This window comes from Rhipicephalus microplus, chromosome 2, assembly GCF_043290135.1.
Source record: "Rhipicephalus microplus isolate Deutch F79 chromosome 2, USDA_Rmic, whole genome shotgun sequence".
NCBI lineage: Eukaryota > Metazoa > Arthropoda > Arachnida > Ixodida > Ixodidae > Rhipicephalus > Rhipicephalus microplus.
In genome coordinates this window covers 267420922-267441204 of record NC_134701.1, presented here as the reverse complement: position 1 = coordinate 267441204, position 20283 = coordinate 267420922, and the positions used below count along the sequence as shown (strand labels likewise).

At 43.1% G+C, this 20283-nt stretch overlaps 2 protein-coding genes across 3 annotated transcripts in view; one reads left to right on the top strand and one right to left on the bottom strand.

The window, feature by feature from the left end:
- The first annotated feature begins 136 nt into the window (after positions 1-136).
- Positions 137-11234, top strand: LOC119170011 (AN1-type zinc finger protein 2A). Its single transcript, XM_037421025.2, has 7 exons — positions 137-471; positions 628-670; positions 1069-1252; positions 2077-2222; positions 5780-5962; positions 9252-9291; positions 10769-11234. The coding sequence occupies exons 1-7, from the start codon at positions 417-419 to the stop codon at positions 10799-10801; spliced, it is 684 nt and encodes a 227-aa protein (XP_037276922.2). The 5' UTR covers positions 137-416; the 3' UTR covers positions 10802-11234.
- Positions 11235-15291: 4057 nt separating this feature from the next.
- LOC119170012 (uncharacterized) overlaps positions 15292-20283 on the bottom strand; it is a 417618-nt gene continuing 412626 nt past the window's right edge. For both annotated transcript variants that reach the window (XM_037421026.2, XM_075881169.1), the window contains 2 exons: positions 16679-17538; positions 15292-16233 (listed from right to left, as the gene is read on the bottom strand). In XM_037421026.2, the coding sequence (XP_037276923.2) occupies positions 15436-16233; positions 16679-17538 (1658 nt within the window). In that variant the 3' untranslated portion in view covers positions 15292-15435. The remainder of the gene's footprint in view (positions 16234-16678; positions 17539-20283) is intronic.

Genomic DNA, 20283 nt, shown 5'->3' with positions numbered 1-20283 from the left:
CCTGTGCTATGTTCTGCGCCATACGAAATCATTAAAAAATATATTGTCCTAAAAATGTTTAAAAGTAGTTAAGTACAAACGTTTTTGTATATTTAGCGCTGCGATCGCTGAATCGTGACGCTGCTAACTGCGTTGCTGCAGACGCTGCTGCAATGGATGGCAGCAATGAGTGCAGTCATAAGTGCATTAGTTGTGAGACCAGTATGACTCATTGATAAGTGGTCGTGGTGGTAACAGAGCGTGCGAGGGAGCTATATAACCCATAGGAGAAGGGTGATGAGACAGCAAACAAGTGTGCGATCCGTACGAAGTGTGGTGCTGCTTGAAACGTTGGTCTCGAGAGCGAAGAGGAGTGGTGGAATTCGGTGCTGCTAAAGTGTTTACGCATCAGCGAGTGTCAAATATTGCGATTAAGAATGGAGTTTCCGGAGCTGGGCAACAATTGCTCCAAGGGCAGCTGCAAGATGCTAGGTCAGTGGATACTATTTCCTCAGCTGGTGATCTTGCGCGAATTTTCAGATAGCCGAGTTTTATGTTTACCAGCTTTCGGTTTCCAGGGTGCACATTTATGAACTCTTTCATACGCAGCATACGTAAACGTCTGAGAGCTTGTGTTTGCTTTTTCAGATTTTCTGCCGGTGAAGTGCGATGCCTGCAGGCAAATTTTCTGGTACGTACTGAGCAATTGTTGGGTGACCTTTCAGCTAGAGGCCTATTGAAGGTACAATTGCTGCCGTTCCGCTTGCGTCACGCATTGGTTGTGACGCTCTGACAGTTCGCAATTGTCGCGCAGCCCGCACTGTTTCTAGAGCTTTTGTCAAAACGTCAACGTGACTTTTTTTCCCCCTTGCGTCGCTGCTTTTCTGACTTGTTCATTTTGGCATATGGCCGAAGGAAAAAGTAAATAAACAAAAAGCTTACCGATCGCTACTTTTCTTATATATAGTTCTTCGCACAGTGCTCTCGCTCCAAACATTGCTAAGATGTACATACATAAGCACACCTTGTTGAAGTACGACTCGTACGAGCAACTGACGTTTCGCCTCTGTGGGATCGATTCGTTTGCAGCAAGGATCACTTCCAGTACCAAAATCATGGCTGCACCGAAGCCCTTAGCAAAGATTGCCAGGTGCCCGTGTGCCCACTCTGTAACAGCCCAGTCCCAAGCAAGCGAGGTGACCTACCTGATGTAGCTGTTAGCAGCCATATTGACCGTGACTGCCAGTCTGATCCGGCTCAAGCAAAACGCAAGGTGCGTATTTCAAGCATGCGCCTGTGATGGTCAAGAGGCTGAGTAAAGTACGTTCCGCATCAGTTGTGGTTCCTGTACCAATTGATGATTGTTGTCAAAGTGTACTCGACGAAAGACGACAGATTTGTTTATACTGTGTGCTGAGAAATAAAATTTAAATGTCAACATTGACATTCAAATTCTCCTAAAGGTGCTTGCAGCACTTTTGCACAGTTGGAACATTCTGTAGTCGTTGAAGATGTGATTTTGAATGTCACTTTTTAGTATCTGCTGCTAAAAGAATCTGCTGAGTTGTGGCAAAATACCTTGAAATCGATGATCTGACAGTTAAACGTCGAAGCCTACTAACCTGCACTCCAGGGGTTTAGACAAATTATTTTAGGTTTGTTGGTGTGTTTACCACTCTTTATGTATGTTTGTGCATGTATTATGTACTGCCTCCCCTCCCCTCCCCAGCTCTGCCAACACTGCACTCTGTGCAACTTACAGGAAATAGAAGAGCTAAATTATGACTTATTTGTGCTCTTGGAGGCTGTACGTAAACAAATAAGATAACTGCCTATACTGGCATGTTTATCTTGCGTGCTCAACCTCTGACCCATTGGTGGCACTGAAGCACTCGGAGGGATAAGAATGGAGTGATTAGGCACATTTGCTGTGAACTACTGCAAAAACTCTTGTGTGGCAAACGCTGTGATATATGGGCTGGATGTCTTGAGCAGTTTGGAAGAAAATATCATGCTGAGAGACTGGAGTTTCTTGCACTTATTTCACTACTGTTTTCGTTGATTTGTAATGAAAGAAGAAAAAAATCCTTTTTGCAGGCTTACGTCAATCGTTGCTCTCTGAAGGGTTGCAAGCAGAAAGAACTGATTCCCCTGAAGTGCACGCATTGCAGCCTCAATCATTGTCTCAAGCACAGGTTTCCAGATGACCATAACTGCGCAGGAAAAGGAATGACCCCCTCGGGGTGAGTGTCCAATGTTTTTTGTAGGAATCTGGCCAGTTGTGTGAACTTTTGCTAGGCTTACATGTGAAGCGGATTGCCTAGGTGAATGTTTTTCTTGTTATTTTGCATTGCATTTTACAGTCAATGAAAGGGAGTTGGTTAGACGAAATATTTTTCTTGTGACATGCCAGCTGTGAAATGCCTGCTTGTTCAATTTCTTTTCCAACAAGGTATTCTTGCTTTTATGTTGTTTATTTAGTTGAATATGTGCCACAGTATTACCACACTGCTTCGCCTAATTGTTTTGCCAAGCAGGGCGATAGGAGAGAATTCCACGCTTTGGCAAGACCTAGTGCGTTCACTTTGAAAGTTGCTGTGTCCTTTATACAGCAAGGCAGGCCGCTACTTCGGTGTATATATTTGGCATGACACTTGCATTCAATGCACATTGCACTTGCCATGGTAGCTTAGCAGCTAAAGTGTTCTGCTGCTATGCTAGAGTAAGCATTTTCCATTCCCGAATCGGTGGCCGCATTTAAGCCGGGGAGAAATGTGAAAACGCCTGCGTACCTTAATTTAGATGACAGCTAAAGAAGGCTAGCTGGTTGCGATTAATACACAGTCGCAGTTGCAGTTAACTTCTGCATGCCTAATGATAGTATCATGGTCTTGGCATTTAAAACTTTGTAGTTTAATCTTAACGTTAATTGTTTAATGCTTTGTTGCCAGTCCTCCTGCTCCTCCTTTCTCTGCATCTCCTCGTCGCCGAATTTCAAGGCAGGTGACATGCTCTGTTGTCATTTCCACCTTGCAACTTCAATTCCTTTTTTGAGTTCTGTCAGTTGTAAGCTTTAACCTAGACACATATTTTTTAAGGTGCTCTGGACACATTTGTTTGTATTATTTGTTCTTGCCAATGGTGATAGTGAAGACAAAGCAACAGACACTGAAATTAGCTGGGTAAAGTTCAACCCCCTCCATACTTGCTCCATCTTTATTTAGATGCCAATGTGTTACATATAACTGAAGGTGGCTACTTTATTATAGACACTGTAACATTTGGCAGGATGTTCAGTGTTGAAAAAATAACTTCACTTTCTCACAGTGCTTGTATCCCTTTGAAATTTGCTGCATTCATCAAAAGTGCATCATGATGTGCACCTAGTCATATTAGATTCAAATTATAAGATTTTCTTTTTATATAGACAACTACACGCATTACATGTATTCAAATAAATGTACTGCATGCCTATTAGGCAGAGTGGTTGATTTTCAGCACTATTTCACTAATATTTTTATGCCATTTAGAAAGGAAAACAATTTCTCTGATGCACCAAAATATACTTGTGTTAAAATATACGTGTGTTGATAGAGATAAGCAGTAGTTGGGAGTGAGATGGAATGTATTTATTGTTGTACAGTCGAAACCCGCAATAACGAAATCGCCAGGGAAACCGAAAAATTTGTTTTTCGCGAGAATTTCGTTGCCGCGAGTGTGAGACATAAAAACAGTGATACAGCCAGCAGAACGAAAATTTATTGCCAGGAGTCGGTCAACCTACTTTGCCGACTCTTGCCATGCAACAACTTCAAAGCTCTCTCTTCGCACTAGAAAAAGTGGTCCATTGCTACGTCGTCATCATGTGCGCCGAAGAAGGAGCAAAGGGTGTCCAGCGCATTCAAAACAACCCGCAAGTTGGGTTTCTCCGCGTGCGTATCTTCTTGGTCCTTGGTATCGTCAGCTTCGTGCACGCTTTCGATAATGGCCTCGTCGGTCACTTTCTCGTACACGACTACATCGTCATCGGTGCGAACGAACGCATTCATGGCGAGTTCATCTGGGATTTCGATGGCTCGAAATTCCCCCCAGGCATTGGTCAGTGATAGAGGCACTGCACTGCCACCACTCTCGCCGTCAAGTGCACCTTTGTCCGAATCTTCATCTGGTGAGGCCGAAGCGCAATCCGTGCGTGATGCTTGCGCGATGGTGGTGAAGCCCACGTGATCATTTGCCATCGCCTGATCATTCGCCATCGCAGCTTGATCATTTGCCATCGCCTGCTGCAGTGTGGCCAAGCACGTTGCCGGACACAGACCTTATCGCCGATTTAAGTAAACAAAAATGGCGGTACCCACGCTCGCGTAGCAAAAGCAGACGTTTACAAATTTTGAGTGTGCATAACAGGCATACGAGCATATTTTTGACAGTTAACCTTTGGCGGGAGGGTAAAATAAGGCCCGCACTGTGGTAGAAAATTTGTTAATGCGGGATCGCTGTTCAAAAACATTTCGTTGCAGCGAGATACGTAATACATGGGCTTCTATGAATGTTCGCCGGGAATCTAGAAATATCTCGTTGCCGCGGGGATTTTGTACTCGCGAGGTTTCGTTATTGCGGGTTTCGACTGTACTCTCAAGCAAGTGAACACTCTTCCATTGTAAAGACCAGATTCGCGTGTAGGCAGGCGGGTAGACAAAGCTAGGAAAAATTGCACTGAGCAAAGGTTAATGTTCCCTATTTCTAACTTCCATGCCACTGTAATTTGCTGCTGAATTTGTAATTCCATCTTGAAATCGTGGACAGAAGCCATAGTGCATCAATTTTCTGATGCTAACGGCAGCAACTTATGATGCGCATGTTCAACTTAACCTTAAAAATTTCCTCTGCATTGAAATGTCGGCCTCATTGTGCCTTTGTTTCAGAATTAACAGAGCTTACTCTTTGCTTTCGTCGTGGATGATGACTATTCGAAGAGTATGTTGCCATTGCGTAAGGATTGTCGGGCCTGCCGTCACTCAGTCATACTTTACCTGCACACAAATTCACAAAAGTTTACAGGGCAGGGAAGATGTGGCAGCTGCTTATTAAGAGCAGCAGTAACTATATCATATATATATATATACACATATATATATATTTGCAAATGTGTGGCTGGAATTTTCACATGCTCTAATGTAATCCTTCATCCTGAACTGTTCAGCAGTACCAAGTAGAGTATAAATATTCCTGCCTGAAAAGAACAGTTCCATTCTGCAAGAATGAGATATTTAACCAAACAGGTTCTGGGAACTTTCTCTGTAGAAATGGTGCTAATTGAGAAAACTTTTCAGACACATAATGCTTTAACTCTGGCATACTCATGTTGTTTTTTGCACTGTTAAAGACTGAGAAGTTTAACCTTAACCTTCACTAGCAATTGTCACTTCTCTTCCAGATGAGCGAGTTCAGTATCAGAGGTAATAACTGATACGGAGTTGTTATTGTGAATCTTGTTAATGAGCAGTGTCCCTATCTTTAACTTTTTTCCCTCCGTGACATTACCTTATGTGCAGGTAAAGGTCTGACCACACGTACTTGTTGCAGCGCGTCAGCACGTGGCTTTCCAACGTGGTGCCACTTCTTCTCGCAGAGCGAAGGACGCATGTCCACACGATGTTGCGCACCCTCTCTCTTCATATGGAGAGGGTGTGGCGCTGCGTCAAGATAGCCATGCGCTGACGCGCTCCAATGTGTACGTGTGGTCGGGCCTTAATGCTTAGATGAACATCGTCCCTGAAATTTCATGCTTGCCTTATAGTGCTGCCGCCGTGGCCAGGCTTCAGCAGAAGGCCTCCAGCCCTGCACTCAAACGAGTGGCCACAGCGTCGGCGTGCGGAACTGAAAGCCAGCGTGCCAGTGTGTCTCACCTGCAGACTGAAGATGAAGCCTTGGCATGGGCTCTACAGCAGTCTCTCTACGAAGCTGAACTTCAGGGCCACAGGTGAGCCTGAGCGTTTCGCACATAATTAGTCAAACAATCATCATCACCAGCCTGACTGCGCCCACTGCCACGCAAAGACCTCTCTTAGGACCCATCAACCAACCCGGTGATGCGCTTTCTGCTGTCAATTTATATCCGCGAACTTTTTAATCTCATCGGCCCACGTAATTTTCTGTTTCCCCCTCGTGTGTTTGCCCTCTCTGGGAATCCAGTCAGTTACCCTTAATGACAAGCGCTATGTGCCCGGTCCATGTCCATTTCTTATTCTGGATATCAGCTATGATATCCTTAACCCCGGTTTGTTTCCTGACTCACTCTGCTCTCTTCTTATCTCTCAACTCTTTCATTACCGCACCTATTCAAATTGATCACCGGTGAAGGACACTTTGGTTTGTCAATTTTGGCATGTTCATTTTGTTTCTCGTGTACCCAGCACTATTTAGTAGTTAGTCTAGCCACTCAACTTTTAGAATCAATTTGAATATGCCAATTTTGGCAACATTGTGGTTTTTGAAAGACCTTTGCACGAGCCAATGTGCATGTGTTGTTGCAAAAGTGCACTAGGCTGGCGAACTTGACAGAAGTGTGTGCCCCTCGTGATTATGCTATAGTGACATCGGAATTTCGCAATAAAAAGAACCTTTGCAAGCCAAATGTAGAATTGGTGTCAGCATTGCAATTTGGCAGTGTTGAGCAGAAATAATGGCCAGAAATTTATGACAGATATTTAATAGAAAGCTCTTGCTGGGAGACGGAGAAATTTAGTTTTACAACAAATATTTCCGAAGGTCCGCCGCATGTTTAAAGGGTCAAGGTGGCCTTCTCAGCCAGTTTTCAGCAACTTTTATTTTGGTTGTATCATTGCACCAGACACATTGTAGCCTCTAGTGTCGTTAGTTGCTCCCGTGGCATCATCGTCATACGCGCATTGGCACGTCCCAGTGCTGCAATGCATTTTAGACCTTCGCGCGATATTGTTCTTTTTCCATTACGATGTGCAAAATGCTAAGAAGTATGCTTGGATGCATATGTAGGAACTCCAACCTATGCGGAGTGAGGTGGCTCATATAAAGAGGTGATGCTTGACAAAATAGCGAAGTACATAGGACATCTGATCTCTGTTATCAACATCACAGATATCCATCAATATTGGAACACCCGGAGGCTCTTATCGCAAAAAACAAAAATTGGCCGAGAAAAGCGTACGAGTTCACTTGTGTCTGCCGAACAACCAAGCAATGCTTCACCGCATGGCACTAGCAACAAAGCATCATCACGGTTCCCATTTTCTTTCTTTATGTGAATAGAAACATTTCGTGTAACATTTGTTATTTTTTTATACTGTTCCTGAGTCATTTATCTTCAATATGTATATTTTGAATTTTCTTTCTTGTAAATATTTTTGCATATATAGTGTTTTTTTATTGTACTGTTTACCAGCCTTTAATAAAAAATTGCACACTTTCACATTTTTATTCGTTTCAAAATATTTTGTTGCGCTACAACATAGATTCTTTGGAAGCACCATTTTATTGTGCAAAATTGTGTATGCTGCAATTCGTGCTGGAGTACTTTTCAAGCTGGCAAAGACGATCTTCCCAAGACGTATGAAAAATAACCATTTTCGTGCGGTAATTAAAGAGTTAAGGTTACACTTAAGTACCATTTTACTTTCCATCGCTCGTTGCGTCGTCCTCGGTTTAAGCTGAACCTTTTTTGTAAGCTTCCATGTTATAACAAAGTAGCATTGGGACCACAAATTAGTTCAGCATGTGTAAAATATTTGTTATACCAGAGCATATAAAAATCGCTGATCTAGTCGTACAAAAATCCTAGATACAAAAATTCACACAAAATGTTCTTGTAGAGTAAAAGCTGCATTTGCCATTGTAAATGCCCAATGAACTGACTTGCAGCACGGTTGAGTGTGTCCAAGTCATCTGGTACAATATTAATTTTCGATTGCGTTTTGGAAAAAAATAATGCATTCATGAACCGTTTTTGAATAAAATTTAATTTTTATGCTACTGAAAGAGTTCCATGCCATGTACAGTTGAACCTACTTATAAAGATGCCGATTTTAACACTATATCAGTTAAAAAAATGAAAAGTGGCTGTACTATCAACATTTGTTTGTTCCTTATAGTGAAATAATCCACTTACAGCAATGCCAGCATGCTGATTACCGGTTATAACAATAAATTCTGGTTATGGGTGTCCGTGTTGAAAGCTAATTGAATGTGAAATTATTAAATAGAAAGAAGAAAACTTGAAATTCAAGCTGCTGCAAACCAGCACCTTTTTATATTGGTATGCTACATAGCGGCATGGCATTGCATCAAAGCTTAGTTATGAAATTTAATATGGCACAGATGTGGTGGTGGCTTCTGTTAATGCACTTTTGGACATGCGATTTGTGGGAAAAAATTCAAAAGACTCGGGTGTATGAAACTTCTGACGTTAATCATTGGCTCTCTGGGGATTTTGGCGATTCAGTGAAAGCATACGAATTTTTGAGCATGTCAAAAAAAATTGGCATCTTTGTTATCCTTATCAGTGATGTCTTTGATCCTTATCAGTGATGTCTGTTGGCACATTCAATTCGATATAATTTTCGCACAGCAGCTTGCTGTCCCTATATATTGCTTTTTTTTTGCGTAACCCTTTATAACAATTATCGGTTGTAACAATGAAATTTTCTTGAATATTATATATATAAGTGGTTGAACTGTGGTTGAATCTTTCAGCAGCGAGTTTAGGGTTTTCGGTTTCATAAAAGAATAAATGTTCAGGAAATGAAGGGGGAGCATCATTAAGTTCATATTTAGTTTGATATAATTGATAATTCACTGTATCAAGTGTTTGTTATAGTGAGCTTGAACTGATAATTAACTGTATCAAGTGTTCGTTATAGTGAGCTTGAACTATACTGCAAATGACTCTGTTCTGAAAGATTTCTGAGGTTTTGGTATTTCAGTTGCACGGTGATGTTGCACACTTCTCATGTCCTTGCATTCCAGTATATATTCAAACCTAATCACTGTTATGCTAAAGTCTTGGCTGATGTAAATTTGAGGGAAGGCATTTGGTCACTGAACCCTTGTGTGTTTTCACACAGTGTCAAAACAGGTGAAGTTGAGACCACGGCTTGGTAGTGAACAGTGCATGCATTTCAACACGTTTCTTAGAAGTTTTTAGTACATTAGAATCGGTAATGTTTTACGAAGCTTAAGATTTCAAGGCAGGAAGGATTTATAACTGTAGTCTTATTTTTTGTGTTGTCATGCAGCCCCGATCAACATGGACAGAGGAAAAGGACCTCATCAAGGGTAAGCATGTCGGAATAAAAATGACCTCAGCTTTAAGTAAAGAACCCCTGATGTCAGAAACTTGAGATGCTTGTATTTTTGTGCAAGTGCTGCATGCGGGGGGGGGGTGGGGGGGCACTTCTGACCAATTAATTGTTAGCGACGAGCAATTGCCTATAGGGTAGGTTTGTTTTTTTTGTTTTTAAGTAAGGGCGAGTCCTCATCTGAGTTATCGGCACTTGTTGACGTAGACACGTCTCTTGTTAGACGTAACCAGAGGCCATAACTGATGTTTTGCGACTAAGACGAGTATTGTCGACGTCGGAGAACATTTGTCGTGTGCGCACAACACCCCGACTGGCACCCGGCGAAGATTATTGTTTCATGTTGTAAAATGCAGCGCATAAAGATTCAGCGCTTGTCCTGTGTCCTCCCTCTTTTGTGTGTTGTCTTTAAGCGCTTCATTTTACACCATGAAGCTAAACCAACTTGCCCAGTTTTGTACAATGTTGTGGATTATTATTCATCTCCCCTCTAGTTTTGTTGTTGGGTTGCTCTCAGGGTCAGGTTCTGGCTGCTTAGGCGAGGACGATTTTCTTTTTTTTTCTGAGGGGGACACGCTGAAGCGCCCACATCGTTTCATTCTTCACCACCTGCAAGTCCCCCCCCCCCCCTGCCTATTAAAAAAAAAAAGAACGCACTCAGCATCGCAGAATCTTGAGTGCACATAGTCTGAAGCGTTCCCCAGCTCTGGGGCACTTCTTCTTATGGTATTTAGTTCGACGTTTTGAAGTGACGAAAAATCGTTTTGTATTATCAACACTGGCATTTATTATATGATGTGTTGAAGCATTCACAATTCAGTTTTAGTATAGCCAGATGTAAGGCTACAAATTGCTGTAAAAAATGTCGCAAACAGAACTTTCGCTATCAGTGGTCCTTTAAAACTAAAAACGTGGCTTGATGCCTTCACCGCATGGCTTTAAGCATTATAGAAGGCAGTAAGAGGGACTTGTATAGGAAATACAGTAGCTTGCTTCCAACTGATGTTCATTGAAAGGCTATAAGAAAGCTAACTAAAGTCAGCATTGTCAATCTTAATTCAATCACTCTGAATTTTTTACCTGCGAACGATGGCCCTGTAGCTATGTCATGGTGCTACTAAGCGTTAGATTATGGATTTTATTCCCGGAAACAACCTAATTAATCTGGAGCCCTACATGGTGGCGTCCCATTTAGCCTAAACTCCAGACCTTAGTGTTAACTTCTTTTCTTCATGTGCTTTTTCTCTTTGCCATATTCCTGCCCTAAAAGTGTGATCTTGTAATTTTAAGGATGCACCAGCTGATGTACTTGTTAATGGCTTGTTAAGAAGACTGTGCCAGCGCATTGCATGACTTCTGTAGTTAAAGTAGTAAGTTTACGATATTGATTATACAATACTGCACCCAAAGTAACACCCCCCCCCCCGCCCATCTTTTTGTCTGCTCCTTTACAGCAAAAGTCCGAGAAGAGCTGCTTTGTCTCCTAGTCGACAAGCGCATGTTTCCTCAACACGCAGCGTGGCCACCGCTGCGCAATCCGTCCAGTGGCCTCAATATTCCGCACTTGTTGGGCTCTGAAAAAGTTGTGTGCCTTTCACCATCATTATTTTGCTGAACATTCCCACGTATCTCGCTTTATTAACGTCGTACTTGAATGATCATTTTGAGAGCGCCCTGGCAGTGCTGTCAAGGTTGGGAAGACGCCAAGAAAGTTGTGTTACAAGAGTGAAATGGTTGAATAGTTTGGGCTTCATTATCGCACATCTGGGGCCACTCAAGTTGCTATCGCAGAAAACCTTTCAAGTGCAGCCGAACTGCCCCAAATCTTCAAATATGATATGGCTAAGTTAACACACTCGGAGAGCCATCTTCGTTTTTAAGTCTTTATTATTGAAATAAAAAGCTTGAATGTATCTTCCATATTTGTCACATTTTTTTTCTTTGTGTATGTGTGTCCCAGCTCCTTTTTTTTGTTATTGTACAAGTGGGATTGACATGAGCAACTTCCATTCAACAACATTGTTAAAAAAAATGCTGGTGTCATGGTCCTCGCATAGAATGGTGCGAGGGCTCTGGGCTTATTTCGTTCCATTTTATCTGGTACATGCAAATGACAGCTCTAACAAACGTATAACTACACAGGAGAAAAATACATCTTATTACAACAGCAACATCTCTCTCTCTCTTCGTAATCGTGAGATATACCTTGGAACATTCGCAACTCAGTACTGCAGTGACAAGCCAGCACTTCGTAATGCACTTTATTGCTACAACCCACACCTTGACCAGGGCTTAAATGAGAATGTAAAATCATCATTGCTCATATAGTGTTTAAAAAAGATTTTTTTGTGAAAGCTTCAGATTCTCTGGTAGGTGTTATGTATTGCTGGCCTTGCACGAAAACTCTCCTGGAAATGCAGGCATCGGTCCATGTTTAAAATTGCACATTGTCAGAAAACTCTTACCACAAACAAAAGAACAAAAAAAAAGTGTATAGCACACAGGAAGAACAACTCTTCCGTTAGCCGTGCAAAATGCCGTTTAAATGCGCTGTTATAACAAGGTTTCTTGAAAATGAGCCAGCAAAACTACAATAACAACAAATATATCTAGAAATTCTGGCACAAACATAAACTTGGGTGTTTAACAATACATTCCACTGAGATGGTTTATCAGCAGAACTATTTGTTCTATATGAGCACTTTTTTAAAATAAAAACATCTAGTAAGGTCTTTTTTTTTTAAACATTAGCCATGATGGACACGAGATTAGCGTTAAAAAGTGTTCAGGATACTTTGGATCAATTTTATCTGCAATGTTATTCCCTCTCTTCTTGCCCTATTTTCTTGTACATAGAAACAACTTTAATCAATTGGTGCTCTGTCATATGATGTTGGACCTTGCAAATATAGCCACAACAAAAGTGGATTCGCTAGCTTCCATGTTAAAATCACTCAGCAAAAAATCTAAGATCTGCAAAGTGTTGCGGAAACATGCATGCTCATACTGGTAATTTATCCATGAGTTTCCCTAAGTCATAATATTGCACTTACTCTTCTAGTTCTTGCATTAAGCTTATCTTTTAACTTCGTAAGCCATACACCAGCAGTTCTAAGACATTCACTGATGGTAACCATCGATGGCAGTATTGCAGTGAGGGTTGTGATCAGCTGTTGGCTTTGCACCAATAAATACAACTCTGTTAATAACATTCTGATGCTTAACACAGCAAGATACTTCGCTGTTGTTTGAATGAATGGTACTCTGCTGGTTTGAATGAACTGAATGAGCCAGAGCTCCACTGACATGTCTGAAATAGAAGGAAAGATTTGATCGATTCATGATACCGACTGAGATTTACTATTTGTTTTTTTAGTACCTGGCCGAAATTTACTACAGATTTACTAAAGCCAAAGTTGTCCGCTTATATAAACCGCTTTGTTGGGACACTTTTTTTTAAATCTCGTGGCCACCATGGCTAGAAACATGTCAGAAAAGCTTTGTACGAGGTTGGCAGACCTGCTTTCTGTATCTGCAACACTGTACACGTGTAGGAATGCGTGTCGGCCAACACGTTTTTTCAAGGCAACTCTGTGAGATAGTGGACAGCAAAGCAAGAAAACAGCTTGGACACCCCATTCCTAATATACTTGTAACAAAAAAGATGAAAGCTTGAGTATCGTTTATGGTTCCCTTTTGTAATATCCCCGTCCTGTAGTCCTGTGCTGAATGCTACAATTTTACAGCAACCAGAAAATAAAAATAGCACATGCGAGGGAATGCAGCAAATGTGAACCAACATTTGTGGCGCAACCACGTAGACAAATAGACCACTGGCTTTAGATAGCATGGGCACGCAAGAGCTGCAGCATCGATCGGCATGTCTCTGGGATGTACTGAAGCTTTCAATGGTGATTTCATTTTTTCACACTTCAAGGCCCGGCATTGTGCCTGGTCGCACAGCGGGGCACTCTAGATTTTCAATATATCTGGTGGAGACTGTAGATCATGCAAGGCGCCGTCGGCTGAAACGAACGGAGCATTCGTTAATTTATGGCATTGGAAGTCACTTGAGAGTGTATGCCCTTCAATCTCATATCGGAGGTGGAACGGTAGACAACTCCAGCCTCCGCCGTTCCTATAGCTGCCCATCGAGCCCGTTTTAATGCCTAAGATTTTGAATGTGCACTACCAGTCACATACTTCGCTGCCGTTGCAATGATGTAGTATGCAGGAAACACACGCTTTCCTAAGCTGGTATCCAATGCAGTTATGTGCATGAACATTTTCAGGGCTCTTTGTTGTTAAATGAGATGTACGAGCTCCCACATTCTGCTTGCAAAGTAAAAAACGTTACTAAGCTAAATGTGGGCCTTTTTTCTAAACCCATGGGATTACAGGCCTATCCAACCCTTTTGTACGCTTCTTTGATGTTCAATGATGAGTGAAAGTAACTGTTCAGAGGTTCTCAAAGATGTGAATGTCTTGGGACCTTCTAGGAAACATGAAGAAGACACTTCTTTAACGCCTGATGCACTTGATGGATATACCATGGCATAGGTAAATGTGGAGAAGTTTAAAATTGTATGAAGTAGTTTGTTTGTATAATGCATAAAGGCTGCACTTTCGAACTTATGTTCTGCAGACTCTGCTGTGTGAGGCATCGGCTTGTACGGTATTTTCCTATGTTATGTGATGTACAAATTAATGAAATGAAATGGTTGTCTGCCTTTACAAAAATTTCTCGGCCTACACTGAATTTTACAGCATTAACTGATAGGCATGAAAATGAGCGAAAACCAGAAGTGTCTTCTTCAGTGACCTCTTGTTTGAAACGTGGCAGACAAATGAAGACTTATATCATTAATGACATAACGCCGTGAAGTCACAGATTGCCAAAATTTTTGAATTCATCACATGGTGTCATTACTTGGTCAAAGGTGGGCCTGTCCTGGAGGCAGCGTGATGTCTGACATGCAGAAACCTTCAGTGGGGGAGGAACAATTCAATTGACTGACAATATAAGGGTAATTTAATGAGTGTCTCTCAGATTCCGTCTCGTTATGTCTTGCAGGAAGTCTTGTTTCAGATAGTATAACTTAATATATTATTAAGTGTGCAGCAGGCTTTTGCCTTTCAGCGGTACAGCCATGATACAACATTGGTACAGAGTGTAACATGCTGCGAATTTTTTTTTTAGCACAGCTTCTTGAAAATTTACACATATCGACATTGTCCGAGCGTTGCTGCATGGCTCTGTTAAAGCTGCATCATGCACAACATTTAGCCCAAAAGTGAATGCTCATCAATTTTGCAGCGTCGCAAAAATTGCACCGGTTTTACGAGTTACCAGCGGTGAAATATCTTGTCTGCTTTAGTCTGAGCCATACGTCGATCCACTTTGCTTTATAAAGCATTTTTTTGCACTCTGTTGTTTACAACAGTATTGCAAATGTTTGGTGGGATACATTTAAGTTTGCTATTGTTAATTAAAAATGTAGCAAGGCTGCCAAAAAAAGAACTCGGTGGTGAAAGTAAGCCACGTACCATCTGTTGCCAAGCGTTCTCCCCCATGATTCCAATCGTTGCACTCACAAAACGTGCACAATGTACCGTATGACCTTCCTGAGCATTTTGACCCACAGCTGCACATTGTCCTCATAAAGCCCACTGACTACTGTATTTCTTCTGAAACACGGCACACCTTGTATGGAGGTGCACTTTGTCTGCCCAAGCGAGATCCGCTTGCACCAGGAGACCAAAATGAGCCCATTGATGGACTATATTTTGGTCCCTATGTGCCTTGTATGGAAAAAAAAAAGAAAAAGCTCGAAGAAGAATTGTGGTAGCACCACTGTTGCAGCGTTTCCTCACTGCTAGAGAAATTGTTGGGGGCAGCGTTGGTCAGTGCATACATGTTAACACGTGCTGAGATTACTCTTTGACCTTTCATCTTTTTTCCAGCTTTTCTATGGCTATCATAAATGCAGTTGTGAGAGAGCGCCTCAATGCGAAAACGGCTTGGTGCCATTCGTGCAGGCTGAGAGCGGAGAAAGAAAGCAGCCTTGAGCGTGCGAGAAAAAAAAAGGGGGCAAAAAAAAGGGGGGGGGGGGAGGCCACATTAGGAGCTGTCCAGTGAGCGAAGAGTCCGCATGAGTGCCGTCAGTGTAGAGGCCAGGTCCGTTGCTTGGTGCATGAGTGAGCCCACGGTGGCACCGTCAACCGCCCCGGTGGCACGTGCGTATGCCACCGCCACTGCTTTGACTTGTTCGACCAGGGATGCCCAGGCAGGGCCGGAGAGGGCCAGCTGCTCAGCAGCTGCACACATGCTATCCAGAAGCGACATACACGCGGCCAGCTGCGCGGTCACTTGCTCAGAGTTCTCGCTTGCACTGCGCACAAACACCTTGGAAGCAGTCACAAACTGACGCGACTTGGCCAGCAGGGTCTCCCTGGCCTGCCTGTCATTAGTCGAGGTAGCAACGTCGCCTCTAGCGTCCCCAGCCCTGAGGGCATTTTCGAGTCGTAGCACCATTCCGCAAACCTCCTCCTGTGCGCGCAAGAAGGGAGAGTCTGCCACGGGTTGTTTTGAGCTGCTGGTGTCTTCTGCAGCCTGGCATCTGGGGCAGGCTGAAGACGGGCTGCCTGAGCCAAGTGGAGAGCAGGTGCAGCCATTGATACCATTTAGAAGGGAGGCAGTGCTGCTAGACTCCGAGTTGAGAGAGCTACTGCGCTGATGATAGCGTCCATGCGAGCTCCTGCTCAAGTGGCGGCCGCCGGCCCGGCCTACGGAGCCGGAGCGGAGCGACCCTGCCCTACGTGAAGTTAGTGGACTCGAGGAAGGGTGCGGGCTAGCTGACCCACAGCGTGAAATGCCAGCCTGGTCCAAACCACCTGGCAGTGGCTGCTTCGGGTGATCCTGTAGTAACAAGAGAGGAAACAATAGTGCAATTGATCTACAATGAAAAATCCGACAATGACACAAGCATAGATCTGCAATGAATGAAATAAGGACCCATATATTAGCTTATCTCACAACTGTCAAAACTGGCCACAAGTGTATCTATGTGACAGCTAATTGAATACTTAATTAAACTAATTGCATGTGTGCCATGCAAACATTCCAAATTAATAGGATGTGTAGACTTATACCGCAAGTTCTAATGCAACTTAATGGCTAAATGAAGCGAATTTGACAGTCAGGATAAAAAAAATTACAGACAGGATGTATTTTTTATTGTTTTCCTCTTGCAGACTTGACACTTGTTGGCAAGTAGCAAGGTGATTTTCGAAATGCATTTATTTTATCACTGTGCTATTCGATGTAGATAGTATCAATATTGATAATGTTACTCTCTCCCCACCTGTGCAAAGGAGAGGCCTGGAGGCAGTGGAGGCTTCCCAGCTGTTCCTTTCCTAGTTAAACCTGGGCTCACGGGACCCTGGAGATTCGTCCACGAATGTGACCGAGCCACTTGCCGCTGAGCTAGTGAACTTCCAGAAACCTGGATGTTGTCGCAGCTCCCCGTACGGTCTCGCTTTGGTGCCGTCCCAGATGCTGTCAAATCAGAGCTACCACTACTGCCACCTGCCATCCTTCGGAGCCTTGGTGGCACTCGCGGTTTGCCAAACGCCATGTCTTCATATTCATGAAGCCCGTTCTGAAGTGATTGTGGAGCCGAGTGTGTTTCCTGCGACCCTCTTGAAAGTTCGCAGTTCTCGTACGTATGGCTGTCGTCAGAACCTCGCCGCTCTCTCACCATGGGACTTGGTGCATTGGCAGGCTCGAGCAAGCTGCCATACGACAGCACTTTCAGGCTTTCAAAGGCGGGTGGCTCCAAGGCGGGGCTGTTGGCTTCCGTGCTGGCACCACCTATGAAGCGACGCATGTCCTCAGAGGCACGCTCGAAGCGGGCCAGCACTTCGTTCTGCTCTTCGTCGCAGCTCGGAGGTGGCGGAGGGATGATGTATGAGGCGATGTCGTCATCGCTGTCTGGCAGTAGCATGGGGGGCATGTCATCCGATAACGTTGGGGGCGGGGGCACAGTCACACTCGCGATGAAGCTCTCCAGATCTTGGCAGCCCAGCTGCTGAAAAATGGCGTCGCAGCCCAACTCATTGCCCGAAGCACGCATCTCGGTCAGTGCATCACAGAGGTTGTCCAATTCGGCCACTACTCGTGCCGAGTCAACCTGGTCGGTGTCAGTGGCCTGTAGTGTGCAGTCTGCACAAGTGACAGAAAAGACGAGCACAAAATAAAACCGTGCACAGTTCTTCAGTAAGACTAGGGTTGCGAAGAGTAATACTTGACGGTAGCACAGGCTAAGGACCAAGACAAAAGAAAGGCACCCTCGACATAACATGACACTCACTTAAACAGCTGGTATTTCATTCGCTTATACCACTAGGATATATTTTAATTTGAACTGAGGCCCCGGACCTAGCACAGTCATGTGTAATGGGAGAAAACTACCGACGACTCAAACGTGTCAGCGTCTTCAATGGTTAAATTGAACTGAAATGGGAGCCCATGGTTTTGATTGCTACTTGCAGAAGCTGGCCCAAGGTGATCACAATTTATTGTAAAACCAAACCAAACCAAATTTATTCAAGATACAAAATAGCAGCATTTCTCAGCAGATGAAAATTTGGATGCTGTATTAGAGCTCTTGGACAAGCTGCAAACGATGCCATGGAGTCACGGGAGTGCAAGCAAAGAAAATTTTCCGATTATGTACTTTTCATTTTGATTGCATTAACTCTTCCTTTTTGCCATGTAAGTGAACATGTTTTGGAGCACAAATAATGTCATATTTCACATTAAGGCCCACTGCTTACAAGAATGCATGTCAGTGCTACTGGTGTATCACTGGCTGGTCAATTAATTCTGTTTGTTATTAGAGCTCCCCAAACTACTTTGCAAAATCACTTGCCACAAACATTTAGTAGTGCCTAGTTAGTGATAATGAGTACAGAGATGACAGTGAGTTTAGCCTGCGCGGTGCGATGCGATGTCAGTTCATTCGAGAATTCGAATGCCGCTCAATTTGAAAATTTTTTTAGTCCCCATTGAGTTTGAATGAATGAGCTTTTATTGTATTATGCAATTCAGTTATATACCCCAGCGAACCCCAGATTAGTGACTTTTTCAAAAATCCCCTTCAAAATGTTCATTGGTTTAATGTAAATATAGCATTTCACTGCTACGAATTTCAGAATAGCGAATATATTAGAATAACATATTAAATTTCATCCCCCTTGTATCTTCACAACACTTCAAAATAACGAATAGTGATTTAAAAAAGTTACGAGCTGTTGTGAAAACAATGCCCAGCTCCTTACCTGCCACTATCATCATCATCATCACAATGCCCTCCTATTTCTCTATCTGCTAGCCACATTCAAATGTGTGATAGCCTTATCGCCATCATCATTGCCTAATACTTGTTTTTCGCGTCAGGCTTCGCCCATTGCCTTTGATTGCGTCGGGCAGCTTTACATGCGCTCTTATCATATGGCCGTATTCCAGCCTTTTGGTTCGTGATTGAGCGTTCAAGATGAGCAGCCCAAAAGGAATGTTACGACAGTGGAAAATGCAACAGCAGTAACATATGGGATGAAGTCGCCCGGTCGCCCATGACTACATGTGCATGCTTCACTAATGCTCAAACACTATGCACAGTGCGATGACGAAGCATGCACGTCGACTTAGCTGACGACCGATAAGATCCAAACCATTTGTTGTGATAAGAAAACAGCAAACGAGGGCAAAGATGACGTTGAAACAGCACACGTGAACAAACATGAAGAATTGGTGTTTAATGCCAGCGCTTTGTAGTGCGTAAGAAGGATGCGCACATTTAAGAGTTTGTCTTTCAGCAGTCGTGCTAACTACATTAGAATGGATCGCACTCAAATAAACGTGCACTGGTTCCATACTATTTCGTGTTTGTTTTTTTGTGCTCATTTTAGCATAACGCGGTTGCAAATGTATACACAGCACAGGCAGGCAACTCGCGTGTTTTCGTTAATGATTTTTGTGCAAATTTCAATACTTTCACTAGAACGACTTTTCAAAATAACAAACGATTTTTAGCGGTACCTTGAGATTTATTGTATCAAGATTTTACTGTACAAACAAGCACAAACAGCCATCTTCATCATTATAAAGAGCATTGCTTATTGAGCAACAGACCATGCTGTGCTTCCCCCTTCACATTCTTCAGTTCACAAGATATATATTTTCAGATTCGATCGAAAATAAAATTTACGCAAGAACTAGACCTGTCATCAGCTCATCACGAGCGAGGGGGGTATAGCTTCATTGCACCACCCTTGCCAGAGCCCATGCCTCCACGCAAAAAATTTGTCCCTTCTTACGCATTGTTCGAAGACAAAAGCCAACGTCTGTTTCTTGTCATTAAATTGCACTGATACTTTTGATTGATTATTTACCGTATTTACTCACATAATCCTCGCACTTTTTTTGCCAGAAAACTGATGCAAAGTTGGGCGGTGCGAGAATTACGCGGGGAAAACTTTTCATGAAAACGCAGAAAGCGAAAAAGAAAACGAAGTGACCGCAAATCAGGATTCTTACGCCAGCAACTTACAGCAAGCTTTCAGAAGTATTAATTATAGCTTACCTCAACAATAAAAGCAGAGGTTCTACACAAGGCAAGATTTATTTGAGACACAAAAAAGTGGAAGCAAATAGTCGAGAATTACAATACCATCCATGAAGCTTGTGGGTGTTGTGGGCGTAGCGGTAGCGGTCGGCGCTCAACAGGAGCCCTCAAAAGGTAAGCGTAGGATGTCAGTATTGGGCTGATGGCTACTTAACAGAATCGTCCGCAGTTTCCTTCTGAAGAGATAAAGTTTACCATCGATCCAAGTTTTAGGCACACAGCAGGCGCAACGCGTCTTGGTGGCTTTCAGCTGCTGTAACCAGTAGCGAACACAAAACTCG

Excerpts from the sequence above, each read along its gene's own strand:
- LOC119170011 (XM_037421025.2), top strand. The coding sequence starts at position 417 with ATGGAGTTTCCGGAGCTGGGCAACAATTGCTCCAAGGGCAGCTGCAAG. Across the intron at positions 671-1,068 it reads GCCTGCAGGCAAATTTTCTG|CAAGGATCACTTCCAGTACC; the intron begins GTACGTACTGAG and ends ATTCGTTTGCAG. Across the intron at positions 5,963-9,251 it reads GCTGAACTTCAGGGCCACAG|CCCCGATCAACATGGACAGA; the intron begins GTGAGCCTGAGC and ends GTTGTCATGCAG.